The sequence below is a fragment of the Eleutherodactylus coqui genome, chromosome 1, assembly GCF_035609145.1.
Source record: "Eleutherodactylus coqui strain aEleCoq1 chromosome 1, aEleCoq1.hap1, whole genome shotgun sequence".
NCBI classification, from domain to species: Eukaryota; Metazoa; Chordata; class Amphibia; order Anura; family Eleutherodactylidae; genus Eleutherodactylus; species Eleutherodactylus coqui.
Genome location: NC_089837.1, coordinates 341,992,249 through 342,015,054, shown reverse-complemented (window position 1 = coordinate 342,015,054; position 22,806 = coordinate 341,992,249). Strand labels below are relative to the sequence as shown.

The 22,806-nt window shown below is 41.6% G+C and overlaps 1 protein-coding gene across 1 annotated transcript in view; it reads right to left on the bottom strand.

Moving 5' to 3' along the window:
- Positions 1-13,129: 13,129 nt before the first annotated feature.
- NXN (nucleoredoxin) overlaps positions 13,130-22,806 on the bottom strand; it is a 111,331-nt gene continuing 101,654 nt past the window's right edge. Inside the window, exon 8 of the mRNA XM_066575985.1 lies at positions 13,130-14,544. Coding sequence (XP_066432082.1) covers positions 14,362-14,544 — 183 coding nt within the window. The 3' untranslated portion in view covers positions 13,130-14,361. The remainder of the gene's footprint in view (positions 14,545-22,806) is intronic.

The window sequence follows — 22,806 nt, the reverse complement described above, 5'->3', positions numbered from 1 at the left end:
ACATATATTAACCCCCAATGTATGTGTGTGGGATGTCTCATTTCATTTGTCCATGATCACTCTGATATGTAAAGTGCTCCAAAATATACTGCCATATAAAGACTATTATTATTTGTAAGGGGTTTATAAGACCACCTATTAGAAACGGACACAGTACCTGCCGACCTCATGCAAAATATTAAAGCCTCAAACCTACCATGCAGATGCAAAAATAATATGAATTTATCAAATGCTATTGATCAATAAATGTACATATATGACATATACTAAGGGCTCCTGCACACGGGTGGATTTGAATTGTGGAATCTGGGGCCGGCAGCTGCCCCCAGATTCCGCAGCAAATACTGTCTATAGCCTCCAATGGAGACCCACTATTTCCGGCACACAAGCGGAAATCAACTGCAATTTCCGCTCGAGGCAGAAAAATCGCAGCATGCTCCATTTCTGTACGGTTTCCGTCTGGACGGCCTCCATTGAAGTAAATGGAAACTGTCCGTCCCACGGCCCTTCCGCAATCATCATTGCAGAAAGGTTGCGGGATCTGTGTCATTGCCTAGACACGACGCGGCCTAATCTGTCCTGCGCATGTGTGCCGGACGGCGCTTCCGCAGTACACATAAAGAAGAATCCGGACAGGTAAGCGAGGTCACCAGCGGGGCACAGGGTCAGATCCCGTTGTGAGTCCGCGCATACCGGATCTGACCCTGTCATGTGCAGGTGGCCTAAAAAAAGACAGGAGGCCATAGGAAGCCGTGCTGGGATTAATAGAGGAGAAATTGTGTCAAACATTAAATCACTATTAAGTGCACTATGAAGAATAGTACAGTAGAAATCAATATCATATAACTCCTGAACATGACTTAGGGTAGACTGTCAGTCACTATCAGCCACCAACATAATCGGTCATGATCCTAATAAGGCTGGCGATAGGGAGGTATGGGCAATTCCTGGGTCCCCATCCCCAAAGGGGCCCCCTGCCTTCAGCGCCCTACCTGCTGCTCATCCTTGTTAGAGAGCAAGTACTGTGTTCAGGGTTCTTTGTGACACTTAACGAATGATTTCAGTTCCTGTCACACTATGGGATCAGGATGTTCATGTGACATCCTGATCCTGCCGATGGTGCTGTGTGCAGAAGAGCACAATCCCAATAAATACAGCAAATAAATAAAAGGGACATGGTCATGACCTTTTAGACACATAAACTAAGTTATGGGGCTCAAAGGTGAGGAACAGGGAGTTCAAGGAGGTATCTTTCATATTCACCCAGTCCCTCATTGTGTCCCCGCACTGTCAGTGAACTTCAGCCACTTGACTCTTTCTGTTCGTGCATCCAACTTTCACCTCTATGGCAGAAAGAGTTAAACTATTGGTGCACGATGACTTCACAGGGACACAGCGCTGGAATAAGCCGCCCAGTGAGTATGATAAATACCTCCCTGCACTCCCCAATCTCTCACCTTTTAGCCCTATAACTTAATTGGGGCTGCAGACAGAAGCACCATCCTGCTAGCCTGTTATTTTAGATACTGGTCAGGAAAAGGTTAAAGGAACATGTTAGAAAACAATGAAATGGAGTGTATGTAATTCTCTGGAGCTGAGCTCTGAGATGGTAAGTTATTTGGGTGGAGTCATCTTGTAAACTCTTAATGCAGTTACAACTACTGCCCACTAGGTGGGATGCATGGCTAATAACTCTTCAAGAAGTCATCAGTGAAGTATACTAGGTACTGATTAGGTCCAAGTGATCAGAAGATATAGGTTAACTGAACAATTATGTGGCCAAAACACACAGTATCTTCCCTGAAAAGGCAAGTGAGGAAGAGGAAACCACAGCAGCCTTACATTATGAATGGATGGGCTGGAATCCACCCTGTGATACCCACTGTTAGCAGACATAGAAGTATAGTTTGTCTTCCCCATAAATATGATGCAGAGCTTGTTGGGGACACAGTGGATTTTCTGTCCACGCCCAACTGTAAAAATGAAGGCCAATTTGTTTCCATGTCCTGAAACTACAAGAGAGGGTTATCCAGGCTTAGACAAAAGGGTCAGCTGTTTTTCTTTTCAGGGTTGTCTGGTCTTAAATGCTATGGACACCTTTGGGGGGCAATGTTTTTCTACTTACATGCATGTATTTTGGACTGACAATTATTGTTGCAATTGGGTTTAATTAATTAATAACATTTTATACAGTTTGTCCCCTTCAGCTTCTGCATATCACTGTATAAAGAAACTGCAGTCTAAGACCTCTTTCATACGGCCGTATGCGATTTTACACTCAGGCTATTGCAGCTAAAAACCGCATGAATGAAGAATAGCCGCAATGTAGCCCCAATCTTAATTAGCGTTTTATCATCCATTCACACGGGGGCTGTGGCATTTTGGCGAAAAAATACACTGTAGCGCTGAAATCCAGTCTTCTTTTCCCAGAGTTGGACGCAGCTAAACTTCCTCCCCCTCCCTTTTTTTTCAGCTCCCATAGAAGTGTTTGGGAGCTTCCAACGTATCTCGGCAAAAGATAGGGCAAGACCTATCTTTTCACACGCCATATATTATCGGTCGCCGATGTACTATTTTTCCCAGTGTGATTTTTTTAACGCGCCCAAAAATCAGTCATCTCAATAGATACATTGGAATCCAATGCCTCAGATGGTCACGATTTTTGGACGCAGCTACAATAGCTGCGTATATACGGTCGTGTGAATAATGACGACTTTACACGGGAAAACCAGGGTTCAAATGGGCGCTTGATAGAGTGAACATAAGCAACAGGTGTTCCGTGTAAACACAGACACCAACAAGGTGACAAGAGTCGGTTCACTTCAGGTAAGCTGAAAAATAGTCACTGATTGATGAAATATCATCTGGTGTAAACTGAATATCGTTTGTCTTTCAATATCTCTCTGTCTCTGAACAATAACTATTGCTCTGTGTAAAGCCCACATACAAGACTCATCCGTATACCAACAACTCGCTGTAGTGACTGTCTAGACAATACTTGTCCCATTTAAAGCTGCCCATCTAAGGGTAACTACCCACTACAGTTTTTTTCACTGCGAAATTCGCAGTGTTTTTTTTTTCTGCAGGGGTCTATGGGCTATGGGACTTGTAAAGCTAAAATCGCGATTTTGCGGTAAATCGCGATTTTAACATTACAAGCCCCATCGACCCCTGCAGAAAAAAAAAATGCTACAAATTCCACAGTGAAAAAATACTGTGGGGGGTAGTTACTAGAGATGAGCGAGCGTACTCGGAAAAGCACTACTCGCTCGAGTAATTGGCTTTATCCGAGTATCGCTGTGCTCGGGTCTGAAGATTCGGGTGCCGCTGCGGCTGACAGGTGAGTCGCAGCGGGGAGCAGGGGAGAGCGGGCGGGAGAGAGGGAGAGAAAGATCTTACCTCCATTCCTCCCCGCTCTCCCCTGCAGCTCCCCGCTCCGTGCCGGCACCCGAATCTTCAGGGACGAGCACAGCGATACTCGGATAAAGCAAATTACTCGAGCGAGTAGTGCTTTTCTGAGTACGCTCGCTCATCTCTAGTAGTTACCCTAAACAGGAGATCTGTCAATGGTTATGAACCTTCTTGATAAACAGTGCAGGAGAGGAGATTTCAGCTGTCAGTCCAACAACCGTGTGTGGAAAATGCTGTGTGGATCATGCAGCGTTTTACCATTCTGTGTGAGACCGCTATTGCTGCGTATGGCAGCGAGTGCACTGCATGACAATGTATCTCACGCACACGGACATGCGCAGTGTGACTTTTGTCTTTTTTTTTTCATTCCCGCTCAGTTTTATAGTGGGGTTGTGTATGAATCGCTGCCCATACGCAATTTAATGCATATGGGCAATATTGCATATGCTACCCATACAAAAGAATTGGGCTCATGCTGCGTGATACGCGGTGAAATAGAGCATGCTGTGGTCTTCTTCACACGCGTATCTACCCGCAGTGTTTACACGCTAATGTGTACGGATCAGTGAAAGTCAATGTACTTTCTTTGACTCCATTCACTGCGTGTCATGCGGCCGTGCAAACGTGCGAAAAAAATTTTAAATCGCTGATGTGCATGACCTCATTCAATAGAATGGGGTTCATATTTGTGCGTCTCGCAATGCACAATTTTCTCGACCGTGTTAAAACTGCCTAAGGCCTGTGACACATGAGCAGATGTCTATTTGTGTGTGCACTTGCACTGTAAAATATGCGCTTGTGAACGAAGCCATTGACTTATATGGCTTCTATTTTCTGCCTATTGAGCTTGCAAAATCTTCATGTACAAATATGCCCGTGGGTCACAGGTTTTATGGTGGTCTCACGTATGGTTTTTTGAGAAAAAAAAAACACTGTTTAAAATGTAGTGTCTTGAGTCAAAACCAGAAGTGGATTCAAAAGATATAGGAAATATAAAAGAAGGACATCTGCTCCTTACTGTTGGCTCCACTTCTAGCTTTGGCTCAAAAACTGCACTGACTAGGGAACCCCCCCCCCCCCCCCCCCCTAAGGCCTCATGTCCACGGGGAAAATCAGGCTGGCTACAGATTCTCCATGGAGGATCCGTAGCGGGTCCCTCCTGCCCTGCGGACATGAGCGCTGAAAAGAAGAATAAATAAGAATAAACTTACCCGCAGCGGACCGGGAAGGTCTTCTCTTCTTCATGGCCGAATCTTCTTTCTTCGGTCGGCGGATGTACTCGGCACATGCGCCGGCAGCGCGCCGCGCGCATGTGCCGGGCACATCCGCCGCGCCGAAGCAAGAAGATCCGGCCGTGAAGAAGAGAAGATCTGCCCGGTCCGCTGCGGGTAAGTTATTCATATTTTAGGTCTCCCGCGGATCCGGACGGCTTCCATAGGCTTCAATAGAAGCTTGCGGGAACCGTCCCCACAGGAGACCCGCACGAAAATGGAGCATGTCACATTTTTTTTAAAGCCCCATTTTTTAAAAATTCACTTTTATTAACCATCCGCGGGTATTTATCTACCCACGGGTGGTCAATGCATCCCTATGGGGTGCGGATCCGCGGACGGGAGAAGAGTTAAAATCCGCTGCGGATTTAAAATCCTATTTTGCCCTTGGACATGAGGCCTAAAGAATGTGTGAAACCATCTGCTGGGTCTGTTCATATGCAGCGGATTTTCCATAGTGGCAAATACACACCAAATGGTACAAATTGTGCCTCAGATTTCATCCCTTCAAATGCAGGGGTTAAATGTGCAGACAAAGCTGCGTGTTACATGTTGGGTTTGCGTTCACAGCAAAATCTGCAGTGTATTTTCTGCTGCAGGAATTTCGCTACATGTGAACACACCCTATAGAGGCAAATAAGATGCTTGGTAGTAGACTTCATCATCTTAAAGACAAACAGCGTACCGTTTGTTAAAACCCAATTCACTTACATTATACAACGCATTGTTGCAGAATTTCGGTATGCATTTGTCAGATTTTCAGCAACAATCCTGCTGAGTGAAATGTTGCCTTCCAATAGGTGGCGCTGCAGAGGTATTGTTCCATCTCCCTTATTTGCATATTACACAGGAGGAGCATGAATGGCCTTCTCACTCACCCACCTTCTAGATGCTCTCCCTAGGGAGAAAAGATAACGTTCCTGATCTCACCCTGAGGCACGTTCAATTTGTGTACTTGCCTTCTGTCTAAAGATTTCCTGACATCTCCCTCTGATCTATGCCTCTGTAAAGACATCCAGTGGTCATACCTCACACATTGGCATTAGAGATGAGCGAGGCTGGGGGCGATCTCTCTCTCTCCCCCCCCCCCCCATCCCCCGAGCCTGCTCGGACCAGTAAGCAGTTACTAGAGAAGAGCGATGCTCGCTTGAGTAACTGCTTTATACAAGCGTGCTCGCTCATCTCTAATAGGCATCCATTTAAAAAATGTATATGCAAGGTGGTATATATATATATTTTATTTTTTTAAATTTTTTTTTGTGTAGGATCGGCTTTGTTATAAACAAAGAAAGAAGCCCAACAGAGGCTAAAAAAAGATACTTCTGGCTTCTGCCAGGTAGATTTGGGCCTACGGAAACAGACATGCACTGTAAACACAGTGTGAATCAGGGGTGTTGCTAGGGTCTTAAAAGATGAGGGGCACAAGCCCTAGGTCATATGTGGCTGCAAACCCCTGCTTCTCTGCAAAAATGTTAAAAAAACGTATATACATATTGTAAGCAAGCGGGTCTTCACTAGCCTGCGGATTGCCCACCTTTGATACTGGAATGGAGCAAATATTACAACCCTACACTAATTCTCTACATGAACCATAGGTACTATACATATACAAGCCCTAAATACTGCTGTTACACCATTACCACCGCTACTCCATAGCACACGTTTCAAACACAAGGCCTGCGGGCGATTGTGAGGTGCCATTCAGCTGTCATGGTGGCCCAGGGCCTGAAGTATTGCAGTATATAAGTGATTTCAAGCACCTGTTGCCTAAGAAAAAAAAGTAGAAAATAAAGTTTATTATAAAAAATACAAAAATTTTTTTTAAGTCCTTCAAGACCAGCTATTTGTTTTGTTCTTCTTTATTTGTGTGCACAATGTATACAAAAGATTTAATAAAAATGTATTAAACATAAAAATGTTTTTAAAAAAGTGATCAAAAGTAAATGGTAGCAATAGAAACCACAGGTCATCCTTCAAACAACAAAACCTCACACAACCCTATCAGCATACAGATAAAGTTATGCGGTCAGTGATAAAATAGTGCCATGGAGTGTACATCATAAAGATGGCAAAATTGCATTTTTCCCTTTCACTCCACTTAGAAGTATTTTTACAGTTTTTCACTACATTATATGATACATTAAATAGCACTGAAAATATAACTCGGCCTGCAAAAAACAAGCACTCTGACAGTTGCGATGATGAATAAGAGTTATGATTTTTTTCAAAGTGGGTAGGAAAACAAAAATAAAGTAAAAAAATGGCCAAACTTAAAGGGGTTGTCTCGCGGCAAACCTCAAAATTTTACCTCACCCCATTCCCCCTGTAACCCCCCTGGCATAAAATAGCAAATTAAAGCGGTTTTTAAACCGCTTGTTACTCACCGATCCGACGAAATATGGAGTTATAAAAATCTTCTCCCTAAGATGGCCGCCGGTCCTTTCCCAGGGATGCACTGCGGTTTTCTCCCATGGTGCACCGTGGGTCTTCTCCCATGGTACACCATGGGCTCTGTGCGTTCCATTGCCGATTCCAGCCTCCTGATTGGCTGGAATCGGCACACGTGACGGGCGGAGCTACGATGACGACGCGGTGACCAGCTCTCCAGCACGAGCGGCCCCATTCACCAGGCAGAAGACCGCACAGCGCAAGCGCGTCTAAAAAAGCAAGAAGACATCAGAATTAGATGGATCCATGGCGACGGGGACGCTAGCAACGGAGCAGGTAAGTGAATAACTTCTGTATGGCTCATATTTAATGCACGATGTACATTACAAAGTGCATTAATATGGCCATACAGAAGTGCTGAACCCCACTTGCTTTCACAAGACAACCCCTTTAAGGGGTTAAGGACAGTTTCACATGATCGCATTCTACATGATCCCCATGATCTAGGGACACTCAGCCATATTATGGACATACAATTTCCCTCGTAATATGCTTGTGTGAAAATAACCTAATGCTGGGTTTCCATGCTGCATTTCCCACATGCATTCAAAACCTCATCCCGAGCAGCCAATGGCTGCATGATTTTGCTGGTTATATCAACAAGAATTTCCTGCCAGCCCTCTGTGTGGGCCAATGGGGTTTTGAATGCATGCTATAAACGCAGCGTGAAAAATCAGCCTTCGGGCTCCTTCACACTGGCGAGTGCAATGTTGAGTCATGGAGTTCTGCCATGTGATTGTTCTCCGTAAGAGAAACCAAGTAATCTTGTAGATATGATACCTTTTAATGGCTAACAAAAAGACACGATGTTATAGCAAGCTTTCGGACCTCACAGGATCCTTCCTCAAGCTTATAATAGAACAAATCTACAGACGTATTAACTATAACACATGATCACATGGGAGGACACAAACATGGTGAACTTTATTTTCACTAAATACCAGAGACAGTGGGTGAGAGGGCACAGACATGTTGGGATAAATAGCATTTAAATAAATAACAGGGGGAGATGACCATAACAGTAAATAATTATTCCAGTGACAAGGAATGTGAATCTCTACTTCAGACCTGCAAACAAGGAAGATGGAACAATGCCTCTGCAGCGCCATCTATTGGATGGCAGCATTGCTGCAAATTAATGTATGATTTTTTACAAAGTCTGTAAAACAATAATTGGAAATAGCACCCCTTCTGGGTGCTCTCCTTGGGGAGAGACAATATCATCCCCCGACCACTCACCTCCCAGGTGTCCCCACACACCTCTGGGTGCTCTCCTTAAAGGACACCCCTCTTGACTGCCTTCAGACCTTTCATATTCTCCACTGATGATAGAACCCTGCTCTGAGGTTCATTCCATTCTTGAGGGGATCAAAAATAACCATACATTTATATTGCACAATTCTTCTGTGACGCTGCATCTTGAAGTTGCCCTTCAGTATGATAACTCTCATCTGCTCTATGTTGTGTCCATGACCACAAAAATGTTTTGGCACAGCTAATTCAGACTTTTCCTAATTGTGTGGCAATGAGATCTCATCTTGGCTCTCAGGTTTTTGTCCTATTTCCCCAATATAAAGCCCCCCAACAGGACATTTACTGCACCAGATTAGGTACACAACATTGGACGTGGTACATGTGAATGTCCCAGGGATCTTATAGTCCTCTTGTGTGTTGGGGATCTGTATGCTGTCCGTGGTCAGTACATGTGAGCAGGTCTTGCAGCTCCTTACATTACAGGGATAAGTTCCTTTTTGTATGTCGGAGGGCAATGCACTCCTGAGTATAAGGTTTCTCAAATTTGGAGGTTGCCTGTAACACAGAAGGGGAGGGTCCAGGAATATGGTTTTCAGACGGCCATCCTTGTGTAGCGTATGATGGTGTTTCTTTGCAATTTTCCTTAGTACCTCTAGCTGTGAATTGTAGGTCACTACTAGAGGCACATGACCGTTTTTTCTTTTTCTGTGTATTGGAGTAGTTGATTCATGGGTATCCTGGTGGCTCTGGTGATTTGGTCATCAATTGAGGTGGGATGGTAGCCCTGATTTAAAAATGTCTTTTTGAGATTGTATAAATGTTTCTCTGTCTGTTGGGTTGGAGCAGATCCAGTTATATCTGATGGCCTGATTTTGATGTGCTTAGGATGGGAACTGTCCTATCTGAGGTGTGTGGTACGATCATTTGGTTTTCGGTATAGGGATGTGTATACTGAGTGGTTTGAAATTTTTATGGTGGTGTCCAAAAAGTTGATTTCTGTATATGAGCAGTTTAATGTCAGGTTTATGGTGGGGTAAATGCATTGAGGTTGGTCCAGATGATTACGATTTCATCAATGTAGTGGACATAGGTCAATGGTTTACTGGGGCAGGAGGGCAGAAAGTCACTCTCCAGTTCTGCCATGAAAAGGTTTGCATATTACAGCGCCAGTTTACTGTCTATGGCGGTTCCGGTGAGTTGTAGTAATAGGTCTTTGCCAAAGGAGAAATAATTGTGAGCAAGGATAAATATTGTGAGTTGTAACACCGATTTAGAGCAACCCCATTGGCCTCAAAGTGTGCCTGACAGGTGGTCAGTCCATCTTTGTGTGGGATGTTAGAGTATATGGACTCCACATCCATGGTGGGCAGGATGGCGCCATTGGGAAGGGGAGCTACAGTTGACTGTTTGCTCAGTAGGTCCGTGGTGTCCTACCTACAAGTAGCTTGTTGTATTCCTCATCAGTGGTTTGAGGACATCTTCTACCCAATCTGAGATTTTTTCAGTGAGGGTTCCCACACCTGAGATAAATGGTCACTCAGCAGCACTGAGAGATAACTGCTCACTAACAGAGCTCCGCACACAAGCAAATAAGCTTGAAACTCACAGGAGCAGGGTTTTCCCGGAAATTGCTCATTCTTTTTTAAATTATCAAATATATCATATCTACAATAGATTGTTGGATAAAAGGATGTTTAGCGTGAACAGTTCTTAGAGGGAATCCTGCACTGAGCAGGGAGTTGGACCAGAAGACCCTGGAGGTCCCTTCCAACTTCACCATTCTATGATTCTATGAATAAAGCTAAGGAAAAAACTCTCTTAAAACTTTTGAAAGTCCTTTGAGCCACTTGCTACCCAAGCCACTTTTGGCTTATGTGACCAAATCCTATTTTTCAGCGTTGACATGTGCCATTTTATGCAGTAATACTTTTGGTATGCTATTACTTGATTCTGAGGTGTTTTTTCGTAAAACATTTTACTTCATATCCATGGTAAATTTTGTTGGGTATGTTTTAAACTTATTTAAAAAAAAAAAAAAAAAACTTTAAGGAAAATTTAGAAAAAATAGCATTTTTCAAAATGTGACGATTTCAGCTTGTAATACCATACTACACAAAACAGTTAATATTTACTATGTGTCCACGTTACATTGGCATCATTTTTTAACCTTCATTAGCAGCGGTTTTTAAATTTGGATGAATATTCCCAAACTCAATTTTTTCACAGCCATTACATACCTGGAAACCATGCCCATTGGTCTCCTGGCGAAGCCCTGTGATCTCAGTTGTCATTAGACGCTAAAGATAACAGAGCTCCTGCACAGTGGGGGTGGGGACTATGGGGATTCTCTGCAAGGAAATTTAAAAACATCCTTGGAGAGATAAATAAGGACCATCTGGACGTTTATAGTCTATGGGTGGTCCTGAAGTGGTTAAAAAGAGATATATAGCGATTTCAGAAGCAATGAAACAGAGACATTGGAGATACTGAAGACAGTAGACAAACATTCTGAGATATACTCTGAAGGTTTCTCTTAATGTTAATCATCAGCTTACTCTATTTGATATTCTCCACAGGTTATATTACACTCCCACATTCTCCCAAATTTTCAATGCAGTCTCATTTTTTTCCGGGATCACCTGTGGTACCATTTGAGAGTACATATGACTTTATGATCACTTTTTTATAAAAAATTTTCTGGTAGTGTTTTGAAGAGTATGTGACCAAAAAAGTGCATTTCTGGTGTGTATTTCTTTTCCAACATTTTTAATATAAAGCACAGGAAAAGGTTTTCTTTTAGCTTTTAATATCTTTTTTATCGTAAAAAATAAAGCAAACAACTCTTTACTAAGTTTTTTTTTTTAAACCTAAGGCCACTTTCACATGGCCGAGAAAATCTCGCTAGATTTGTGCATTGCGAGACGCACAAATCTTGCATGAATATGAACCCCATTCTTTTGAATGGGGTCATACACAAGAGCAACTTGTTTTTCCCCAAACATAGCGGTGTGTGACAAGAATTGCGACACGTCCCATCTTTAGGCATTCCCCTGCATCGCCTATCAAACCTTATTTTCCACTTATTTTTATCTTTTATGGTCCCCAAATGGGACTTAAACTTCTGATCTTTTTGATTGATTACATCATATACTGCAATGCTTCAGTATTGCAGTATATGATATTTCTGCAGGTAATCTATTAAGACGTGCTACAAGCCTGTCTTAGTAGGCAGAAATACATTGAAACCCTATTGCCTTTAGACAGCCTCTGGCTGCCATGACACACAGACAGCATCCCACAATCTCATTGCGCGCGTGGGGGATATGTGCATTTAGTTGCTGCTGTCAGAATGGACAGCAGCATTTAAAGGAATAATAGCCCAATCACTACAAGTTCCAATTATGGACAGCCGACATTGACCGTATATAGAGCAAGCTCAGCTTCTGAGCCCGTGCCATATTAACCCCAATGCACATAAAAAGGCGGGATTAACAAACAAGAGGATTCCAGCTGTCCACATTTTCTTTCATGTTATGACACTATCCAAAATACTGAATCTTCCTGGAAAAAAGTATATATCTTGATCGGTAACTGACACTCAGAAGTTTTCCCCAAATCCTACTAGGAGGATTCTTGGAGAGCCAACAATATTTAAGTGCTCAGCTGAAGATATAAATACAATTGGCAAAATTCTTCTTTTTGCCAGATTGTTAATAATAAGAGTATGGTGTTGTGTTAAAGTATCAGGTATCTCACAGCTCTGTGTTAATGGGATGAGTAATGGAGTATTAAAAAAAATGGTTAAAAAATAAATCAGAATGAAAGATTTTAAAAGGGTCTATCCGGGGATTTTAATTCCTTTACAAACGTTCGTCACTTAAATATGACTGCAATCTGCCAAGAAGCAAGCATCGGTTTGTCAGCCTACAAAAAAGGTCATGTGGGCATAAAAATCCACATTTATCGACAGCACGTTTCTCTGAGTAAACAGGAATGTGCTTCCAGCAAAGATGGAAACGAATGTCGGCATGAATGATTGCAAGTAGTAAACGATTGTTCATGCAGCCCTTCCAGCAATCCTTGTGCACCATAAAGTGCTTTTAAATAAGAGCTGATTGACTTGTTATATTGCCGATCGGCACTTGTACTTTCAAACACACTGTCAGTCTAAAATTACTTTATGCAAGGCAGAACTATTGGAAAATCATGGAGAGAACTAGGCGATGAAAAATCATTGTCCTCTGCTAGATTCCCACAAGACGTTTTATTAAAGCGATCTTCTGGTCCTAGACAAAGATGGCTGCCCCGCTTCACTGACTACCTGATGCACCCTATGCATTAGTATAAATCAATAGTTGAAGACACTACACCTGCCTTGATTGGCCAATGCTGCCCACTTGAGTAGCACTGGCCAATCAGAGCAGTGTGCAATGTCTTAAGACTACCGATTCATAGTCGGAGAGGCAAGACGGCCATCTTTGTTTGTCTAGGACTGGATGGTCACTAAGAGCTTCAAGAGCCCTTGAAAACTGAAAAGAGCATTTCTGTGTTTTCACTTTTCCCTAATGTTTCTATGCCCTTGAGTATGTAATATGTATGTACTTTTACTTTTTATGCCATCCCATTTATTCATACTTCAATTGTAGCTGTGTCCCCAGCCATTCATTCTAGTATTACATAAATGACAACAGTATGAACAATGCTGAAGCTGCAGATCTGAGAAGTAATTGAAAGAAACATGGAAATAATTACACATAAGACCACTTTATTGAAATCATTGTTTTTTTTCTAAGGAACACAGTAACCAACACCTGGAATTCTCAATCCATTCTATAGGATATTTATATCGGCAGACTAGTCGGGCAGCCAGGCATATCACTTATAGTAGTGTTACAACACAATGCTGAGCATCCATCCTGTTAACCTAATAACTGTTAGTTATTGTTCTGGTGAGAAGAAGATCACAAGACAGCAAACTAGACTTGCCAAAAATGTTTCCACTCACCACAATACATTCACTTGCTGACGTTCAATGCAAGGTACAAGAAAAATTAGTGCCAATCCATGGTTGAAGAGCATGTAGGTTTGTGCCACTTTGGCAGAAGTTCAGGTTAACATATCAAGGGTTTTGTGTAAAGTTTATGGTAGGTTGACTTTAATGAACTCGGCAGATATTACACATTGCTAGCTCTGTTCACGGATGAAAGGTTTTACCTGGGATTTACAGAAGTTGAAGTTGTTGAAAAAGTCAAATACAAAACTGAAAATATAAGTTACTCCCAAATGTGATCAGGTTGGTGCTTTACAAGAAGAGGTGAGCACTTGGTTCAAGGGTGATACTTTACAAGTAATGAATACGGCAAGCCGGTGATAAATAGGTAGGAGGGTTGAAAGCCAGGCAACGATTCATGTGCACAGCACCGCTAATACCATTCAAACATGAGCACTGAATACTGATACGTGAATCCCTGTTCACGATACATAAGGCTCCGAAACATACAAAAAAAGCTATTAAGCAAAGGAAAAAGATACTGCATTAAACTGCATATGAAAAGCACAATGCATAACGAGTGCATAATAATCGTACTGAGAACCCAAAAGTGTGGACAGGTGACAAATCCAATTCTAAAAATACAGTTACTACAAACCCAGTTATCATATCAAACCCAAGACATGGGAAATCTCAGTGACAAAGGTTTAGGGTCTACAGCTGAAGACTAAAGTGGCAGATATAAATCCAGGTTGGAAATACAAAGTGAAGATGACAACGACGCTGTACATGGTGACACTTTCTGAAGAGGCATTTGGCAAAAGACAATTCTGGTAGAGGATCAGTTTTTAAAACCAAAACACAAAAGGCACCTTGACAAGGCGTTCTCTGGAGAGATACTATGTTAAAATCCTTATGGCAAGAGGGTAAGCAGTTGTGTTCTTAAATAACTCTTTATGCAAGGCATGAACACTGATCAAGATCTTGTTAAATGGGCTCTGGTTTCAGTTTTTCTGCTAGGAAATCATTGACGAACTTCTCCACAATATCTGGTGTGATCTCCTCCACATCCATGACATACTTTGCTCGGGCAGACATGTCCAGTATGGTTAGCAGAGGTGCAGCTTCTGGGAGGTTAGTGAAATCCCGCAGGGAGTCCGTCATGTCATCCTGAAAGTGTAAAGACAAATATTAATCCTCCCAGTCAAGCTCAATATTTCTTACTCTTGTGAATTGCTTGATAATGTAAAGACACATCAATCTATCTTCTGTATAATATAGGATAAATATATTTGTTCTTCATAGGTTCCTACAAGACTTGGAGGTCAACGAAACTAGGTAAACGTACTCTTCATAATCCAACTGAAAATACTTAACTGTTTGTTGCTCTTTTAGCTGGGCTTGCCTCAAAAAGAAAAAAAAAATGGAAACCCATTGGACAAGTCCAGCTGAAAGCAAAGAAAAATTATTGCAAGCGTGTGAGACAAGTGAACAATGTGACCAACAACTTAAGAATGAGCAGGAAAGAACCAGGACATCAAGGGCTGCAGAGATCCCAGAACAGCATCCAGCCCAAACTCAAAAAGAGAAAGAGCCAGTGCATTAAGGGCAATAGAAACCCAGGGAACGCTGGGTACATAGGCTAGTAGTATATAAAGACTACATCTCATATAGTGCCTCACGCCTAAAGTATTATTACTTTTACCATAGATTACTCAATGGGTCTCATTTATTGAAACAGTTTAAAAAAACCAAAAACTGTTTGTTGCACGTAGCAACCAATCATCATTCCTTAACGTGCTCTAGTAAAATGAAGTCTATGCGTTTAATATGCAGGCCCACTCTGCATAGAGCGAAGAATTTAAAAAGAAATCATCTTGTGGAATTTATGCCACGATGACCTGCTATGGGTTTGAAGACCAAAGGATGTCCAATCAGTTACTAGATGGGTGCCTCTAATATAGTGATCAGTGTAGCCTTTCCAAAGAAATCACAATTTAGGCAAAGAAGGAGAACATTACATTTTAGCTTGTTCTACAAGAATGCAAACCACAAACATATCCATGGATTGAATGGAAGTTTTGGAAAAAGAAAGAAGAACACCAATCTAATACCTGCATAGTGCTATGAGCCCAGAACATGGTATCTGGATATACATAGACTTTTTCATGGCATTTTTTTTTTAAGACCATCATTATAAGGATGTAAGGGCTCCACTAATCACGCATTGGTGAAGTCAGATGTGGTAGTCGTGCAGTCTCAGAACATAGATGTACCCAATAGATGTGGGGTGCCATCAATATCCAGATGAACCACATTCCCTGGGTGTTTAATCAATCTTGGCAATGCTGACTGTGTCCATAAAATACTTCTATACTGAGCTTGCAATCATACTTCTTTTCACTAGATGGTATCAGCAGCCACTTTTCTCTGACCAGACAAGGGGCAGTGCCAGGACAGTACTCTGAAAGCCGAGAACATGGTGAGAGACAGAGAACAGGAAATTCCAGGATAAAGTACGTAGATATACAGACAACACCTCTATGGGGGACGTAACGGGCTTTGTGCCAGTGCAAATGGCATATTTCAATTAGGATTGCTTTGCACAAATTGTGCGCTTTATTCTGTGTGCCCTTCAAAAAGAGATGGATGTTCAGTTTTGTGAGCATCTGCAAATTAGTTACAGGATTCAACACTTGAATACAATAATAAATCAAGAGCGTTATGTAGCAATGTGTGTTTTCCCAGAAGAAACCCGTGAGAAGCATGAAATTTGTTTACTGTGCCTTCTAAACAATGACGGCATACACAGACAGCTCTGTGCCATCTGCATCATCAGGGGCATAGCAACATGCCCAACAATGCAGCTATTCTAGAAAGTGCGGCTGCTCTAGTTAGATCATGTCAGTGCCAGGGGATTATCAAATCTCGCTAGCTTTGCATTGAAAATAATGGTTTACTTTGTTTGTCAATATAGTTAAAGAAATTAGAAAGTTAGCAGTAGCACGAATACTAAAAGGGCACTTTTTTGGCAGACATCCAGTTCATTGGGCACATGGACACACAGATTTCCCATGGGTATGTTCTTCTCTGTCAGTATGACATACAGCTACAGCAGGGAATGGATACCCTATACATTGAACAGGCTGGTGGGGAACAATGTACAGATTTGGGGAAGCCACAGGGTAGGATTTCTTTTAACCCATTTAGGACCAAGCACAGTAAATATACAGCGCCTGGTCCTGGGCCTTAAGCTCAGCCATATGTAAAATTATAGCGGGGATTAAAGCCTCCTGCTTACGTAATCAATCAGAATCAGGACGGGTTGTCAGCTGTTAGTAACAGCTGATAACCCGGAGGAGAAGGCAGGAGGGGTTTTTAACTTTTTCTGCCTTCTCCTTCCTAGAGTACACAGCGCTCAATGAGTGATATGTACTAAAAAGTGGAAGTGTAACTTCCACTACAGGAGCCCGGAGGTCATGTGACAGCCGGGATTCCCTGCTATAGCAGAGCAGCAGGATCGTACTAGACCCTGATCAGCTCTGCCAGTGACTAATGACACTACAGAGGATGTGTCTCCCTGTAACTGAGGCTCCTATAGATGCCCCAGCTATAGAGGAAAAATGTCAAACAAAAAAACAAAAACATGTGAATGTTCCCCAGAGGTCTTATATGACATCATGGGGGACATAGATAGTAAAAAGAATAGTTACATAAATAAAATAAAACAACAATACATAAAAAAGAAAATAATTAACCAAAAGCTGACGCCAACCAAAACCGTCGCTACATACACCCTGTAATCCAAAAACCATACATATTATATATCAAAACGTCCAAAACAAAATTAGGACCTCGTTCCTATACTTTATTTTAGCATAAATATACTACTTAAAAAAATTACTGAAAATGTTAAAAGAAAATCATTTTTTTTTAGCTTTTTACCCCCAATAAAACTAAAAAACGGAAAAAAACATCAGTAAAAAAGATATTAGAAAAGTAGCTCTACGTGTCATGGCAAAAAAACGCAGCAAAAATAATTTTAGTAGCTAAAAGAAAAAAAAATAGGGCAGTAAAACCACCACAGGGGTAAAATCCCTAAAAAGTATCTGTTCCTTAAAGGGGTTGTCCCGCGCCGAAACGGGGTTTTTTTTTTTCCAACCCCCCCCCCCCCCCCCCCCGTTCGGCGCGAGACAACCCCGATGCAGGGACGTAAAAAAAAAACCGCTCGGCGCTTACCTTAATCCCCGCGCTCCGGTGACTTCTATACTTACCGGCTGAAGATGGCCGCCGGGATCCTCTTCCTCCGTGGACCGCAGCTCTTCTGTGCGGTCCATTGCCGATTCCAGCCTCCTGATTGGCTGGAATCGGCACGTGACGGGGCGGAGCTACACGGAGCTACATTGAAGAAAGCAGAAGACCCGGACTGCGCAAGCGCGTCTAATTTGGCCATTCGACCATTTTAGACGGCGAAAATTAGGCGGGCTCCATGGAGACGAGGACGCCAGCAGCAGAGCAGGTAAGTGAAAAACTTTTTATAACTTCTGTATGGCTCATAATTAATGCACGATGTACATTACAAAGTGCATTAATATGGCCATACAGAAGTGTATAGACCCACTTGCTGCCGCAGGACAACCTCTTTAAGCTACAAAACAGCCTCGTCCTTACGGGGTTAAAGACCTTACGTCTAAAAGCTGTGTTATTGTTCATAAATAATTAGAAATATAATGGTGGACAACGTCTTAAAAAATTCATTCTGACTGTATGAAAATGACATTTGCAGCACTTTCAACAGTTCATAAACACATGTAGCATGTGTGAAAAGCATTCAGCTGTCGTGGATTGTCACTGCCCTTATCCTGTACTGCATCTGCTCATGTAATATTCACTTTGCTCCTATCTCATACGATATTATGTGTCAATTCCCCTACAAGGAAAATGTTAAAGGATTTCATTAGAAAGCTAGAAGAATCTGAAAGTATTGCCCTATCCTCCTCCATTCATAGTTTTGGCACTGCCACATTGCCTCTCTGGTGAAGAAGTCCTTCTTGCCAGCAGTTCTAGTTTCACGAGCCTATCAGAGGAGCACAAGCAACGTAACATTGTACAATTACAAACCATGTTTACTCCTAGCAGAGTGCTGTGGATGTGACAAGCCAATAGACTAAACACAGAGTTGGCATAAAGAATGAATGTATCAGATGACCTCATAAAGTGAAAATAACTGGAAGAAACCGTTACATTGGATATCTTTCTGCAATGAGACTTCCAGAACCAGGATTCATAAAATGTTGCACATGAAATAAAAAAAAAAAAAAAAAAATTATATATAAATGACTATGAATTTATATATATATATATATATATATATAAATAAATAAATATAAATTCATAGTCATTTATACAAGTGAGAAGACTGCGGCCACTGGACTGCTGTGATCTCACAGCGCCAATTCTTTTTTTGGAATTTACTATGGCAAATGCCATAATTATTTTGTAAAATGCACAAAATTATAGATGTAACTTTTTTGGCACACAAGGCTGCCATAGATACTATATAGCAGTCATTAGGTACCATACAGAAAAAAATGATATTGATGCATGCCAAATAGGTTTTGCCATTTTGATAAATATGGCACCATTTGTATGCCGCTTTGTACATTGTATGATAGTGCTGACAAACCCTCCATATGGTTTAGATCCAAATCATAATTTGGATCACAATATACTCTGCTACTTAGCATGTACAAGTAATTATCTGGATCCATACAACAGATTGGATTGACCAAACTCTAGCAAAATAGATGGAGGTTGCCTGTGCCAACCAATCAGATTCAAGCTTGTTTAAAGTGTCCTGTTACTGACAGCAGTAATCCAGTTGTTATAGGCAATTCTCAATGTAGCTTCATACGTGTCTTCATGACAATGCTGAACTTCAGAAATGTCAGATCAAGAAATGGGATTACTGCGGTACGGCAGCCTCAGGCTTTAGGCCTGTAACTCCATGACTTCTCATAGGTCTCCTTTGTGTTCAATGACTGTATAGCTTATATTGTAAAGCAAGATATAGCACAGAAGCACAGATAAGCAATCACTGATGACAAGTGAGAGATCTAGCTTGGATAGAGATGAAGTGAGGACACTGAAGAGGAGTCTCGGCTTCTTTATTGTCTAGCAGCACGACTATGTAATCCTGAAATGACATATCACCAGCTCCTCCTATTCTTCACATTAATCCCTCTACAGTTGGGCTGCACTGCTGAAGAGAAACAGATGTGGAAGGTAACAATCATTCATGAGCTGACTGAATAATGTGATCGCTCACAGACATGCGAAAGGGAAGAGCAGAACAGGTTTATAGCTCATCTGCTAAATATTGTCATTTTAGGATGAAGATGAGGAGCTTTGGGCTGCTTTCACAGCTGCGTTAGGGAGACTCGGTTCAGGGTTTCTGTTTCTCTGCTCCGTTTTTGGAGGAGAGAAATTTAAATAAAAGTATCCTTTTTTTCCCCTCATTGATTTCAATGGTGTTTCAGAAAAACGGAATGCAAACAAAAAGGCTTCTGTTTGCTTCCATTCTGTCAGGTTTTCTTTTGTTTGAATGGAAAAATGCTGCTGCAGCGTTATTTTTCCATCCCAAAAAACTGAAACCTAATGGAACGTAAGCAAACCGAAGCCGTTCTGCTTGCTTTCCATTTTTTTAGAACTCCATTGAAATAAAATGGGGAAAAAACTGACCAATTGATTTCAGTTTCTCAGCTCCAAAAGTGGAGCAGAGCGATGAAAACCCTGAATCAAGCCCTAACGCAGCTGTGACCGCAGCCTAATGCGATTTAAAACTAAAGTATTACACGCCTGCATATAACTGGTTATCTGCAGGATACGGCTGCACCTTTGTGGGTTTGCTTTTGCTTTTCCTATACATTTGCCCATTTCTTTCACTTTATTAGGAGGTTCTTTGTATATGCAGATCTACAGCCCCTGAGTGGTGCTTCACAGGGTTGGAGGCGAGTCATACATTTTGGATTAGTTGCAAAGCATTAAAGTGCCCTAATACACAATCTTATGCCACGCTTCTTGTCCTTACTTGAAGCATAGCAACAAGTTAAAAGCAGAATCTTCATCCGGAGGCTGCACTCATATTTCTGTCATAAGACTTGTGGAATGAGTAGTCTAACAAGGTAAGGGTAAACACTTTTGTGCTTGCCTACATGATTTTTATTACAAGACTTCCAGACCAGTGAGCATGAAGAATATTCTATTCTCTATCAGCTTACAGAGTGAGGTGTGATTACACAGCTTGGCCTGATTCAATGCAGATGTGCTGTGTACTCAGCAATCAGCTTTAGCTTGCGCTTCCACACCCAGAATCTGAAACCACTAAACCCCATTTGTCTCTTTCCCAAGCACAAATGATTGATGTTATTTTGGAGAGATCACAAGGCTTTATATAAGAGATGTGAATGCTCAAAAGGTTTTCTTCATCGCCTAAGTATTTTTGCATTGCTTCACTAACTTGGCATTTACAAATGTCCAGTTAAAATGTCAACAAATGGAGTTGAGGCTCATTCTGGGATTTCTCTTCTGGGATGTTTTATAAAATGATTGGAATTATGCATTTTATGGGATAACCTTTCTGTCTAGCATTTATGTTACAATGGCTCTTTCCAAATCACTTCAGGGATATCTGTGGATACAGTGTTGATGCAGCACACTGCAATCTATCACATACAGTATGTTAAAAACCATTAGGGCCAATTTACACTAACATCATGGCTTCCATTTACAACACAGCAAAACAGCCTTGTCAGATCCAAACAGATCGACTTTAATGGAGTTACTTGTATTTTTCATGGCAAGAATAATGCAAAAACCGCTGTAAGGACCAATGAAAATTACTTAACACAGAGCCTTGAACACCATCAACTTCACCCAGAAGTAAAAGAATTGAAAGTCAACCAAATAAGTAGACTTCATATACTGTAAATTACATTACACTTTAATCCTTGACTGTAACATCGTATGTAAAGCCAAAAAGAGATATATGTCCATACAGTTCAGCCTATTACCCCTAAAGGTTGATCCAGAGGAAGGCAATAAAAATACAAAAAAGTAAATTTTTCCCATTTAAGGAAAAAAAAAAATTCCTTCCTGACTCCAATCTGGCAAATTGGAATAATCTCTGGATCACCGAGCCTTCTGAAGTTATTCATGATTATAACATATAATATTGTATCGCTCAAGAAAGACGTCCAGGCTCTTGTGCTTTTATCGTGTTCGCTATTATCACATCCTCATGCAGAGAGTTCCATAGTCTCACTGCTCTTACAGCAAAGAACCCCCTTCCATGTTGGTGTAGAAACCTTCTTTCCTCTGGAGGGAGAGGATGCCCCCTTGTTACTGTCACTGTACTGGGTATAAATAGATAGGCGAGATCTCTGTATTGTCCCCTAATGTATTTATATAGTTATTAGGTCACACCTCAGCCGTCTAAACAAAAAAAAAAATCCTAATTTTGATAACCTCTCTGGGTATTGTAGTCCACCGATTCAATTTATTACTATAGTACCTGCCTTTCTACCCAATCAAGCTCTGATATGTCCTTCTCGAGTATCGGTGCCCAAAACTATACACAATATTCCATGTGTAGTCTGACCAGTGACTTGTAAAGAGGAAGAACAATATTCTTGTCACCTCTTTTGATGCACCCCATGATCCTTTTTGCCTTGGCAGCAGCTGCCTGACACTGGTTGCTCCAGTTAAACTTACGGTTGACTACAATTTTTAAGTCCTTTTCCATGTCAGTGTTACTCAGAGGTTTCCCATTTAGTGTGTAATGGTGACATGTATTTCCTCTGCCCATGTGCATAACTTTACAGTCATTTGCCACTTTTCTGCCCAAACCCTTCATTTCTGCCCAAACCCTTCAGATCCGTTTGCAACCGTCTTGTGTCTTCTCGTGTTCATTTCTTTACATAGTTTATATTATCTGCAACTATTGCTATATTATTATGCAATCCTTCTACCAAGTCATTAATGTATTAAAAAATAGGGCCCAAAACCGACCCTTGTGGTCCCCCACTCGTAACGGTGACCCAATCAGAGTATGTACCATTTATAACCACCCTCTGCTTTCTATCACTGAGGCAATTACCCACTTACGCACATTCTCACCCAGACCAAGCATTCTTATTTTATATACCAACCTTTTATGCCTCACTGCTAATCTAGTCTTTACTCGTGGCTAATATTCCACCATTAGCAAGAAGTATAACTTTTTATTCCTTCACCAATACCACATATACTTTACTCCCAGAGGCGTAAATTGAAGCTCCCGGGCCCCAATGCAAAACCTGTAACAGGGCCCCCAACTATAATGCTTTAGTCATAGTACTGGGCTCCCTATATGGAGAAGAGAGGCCTTATGGG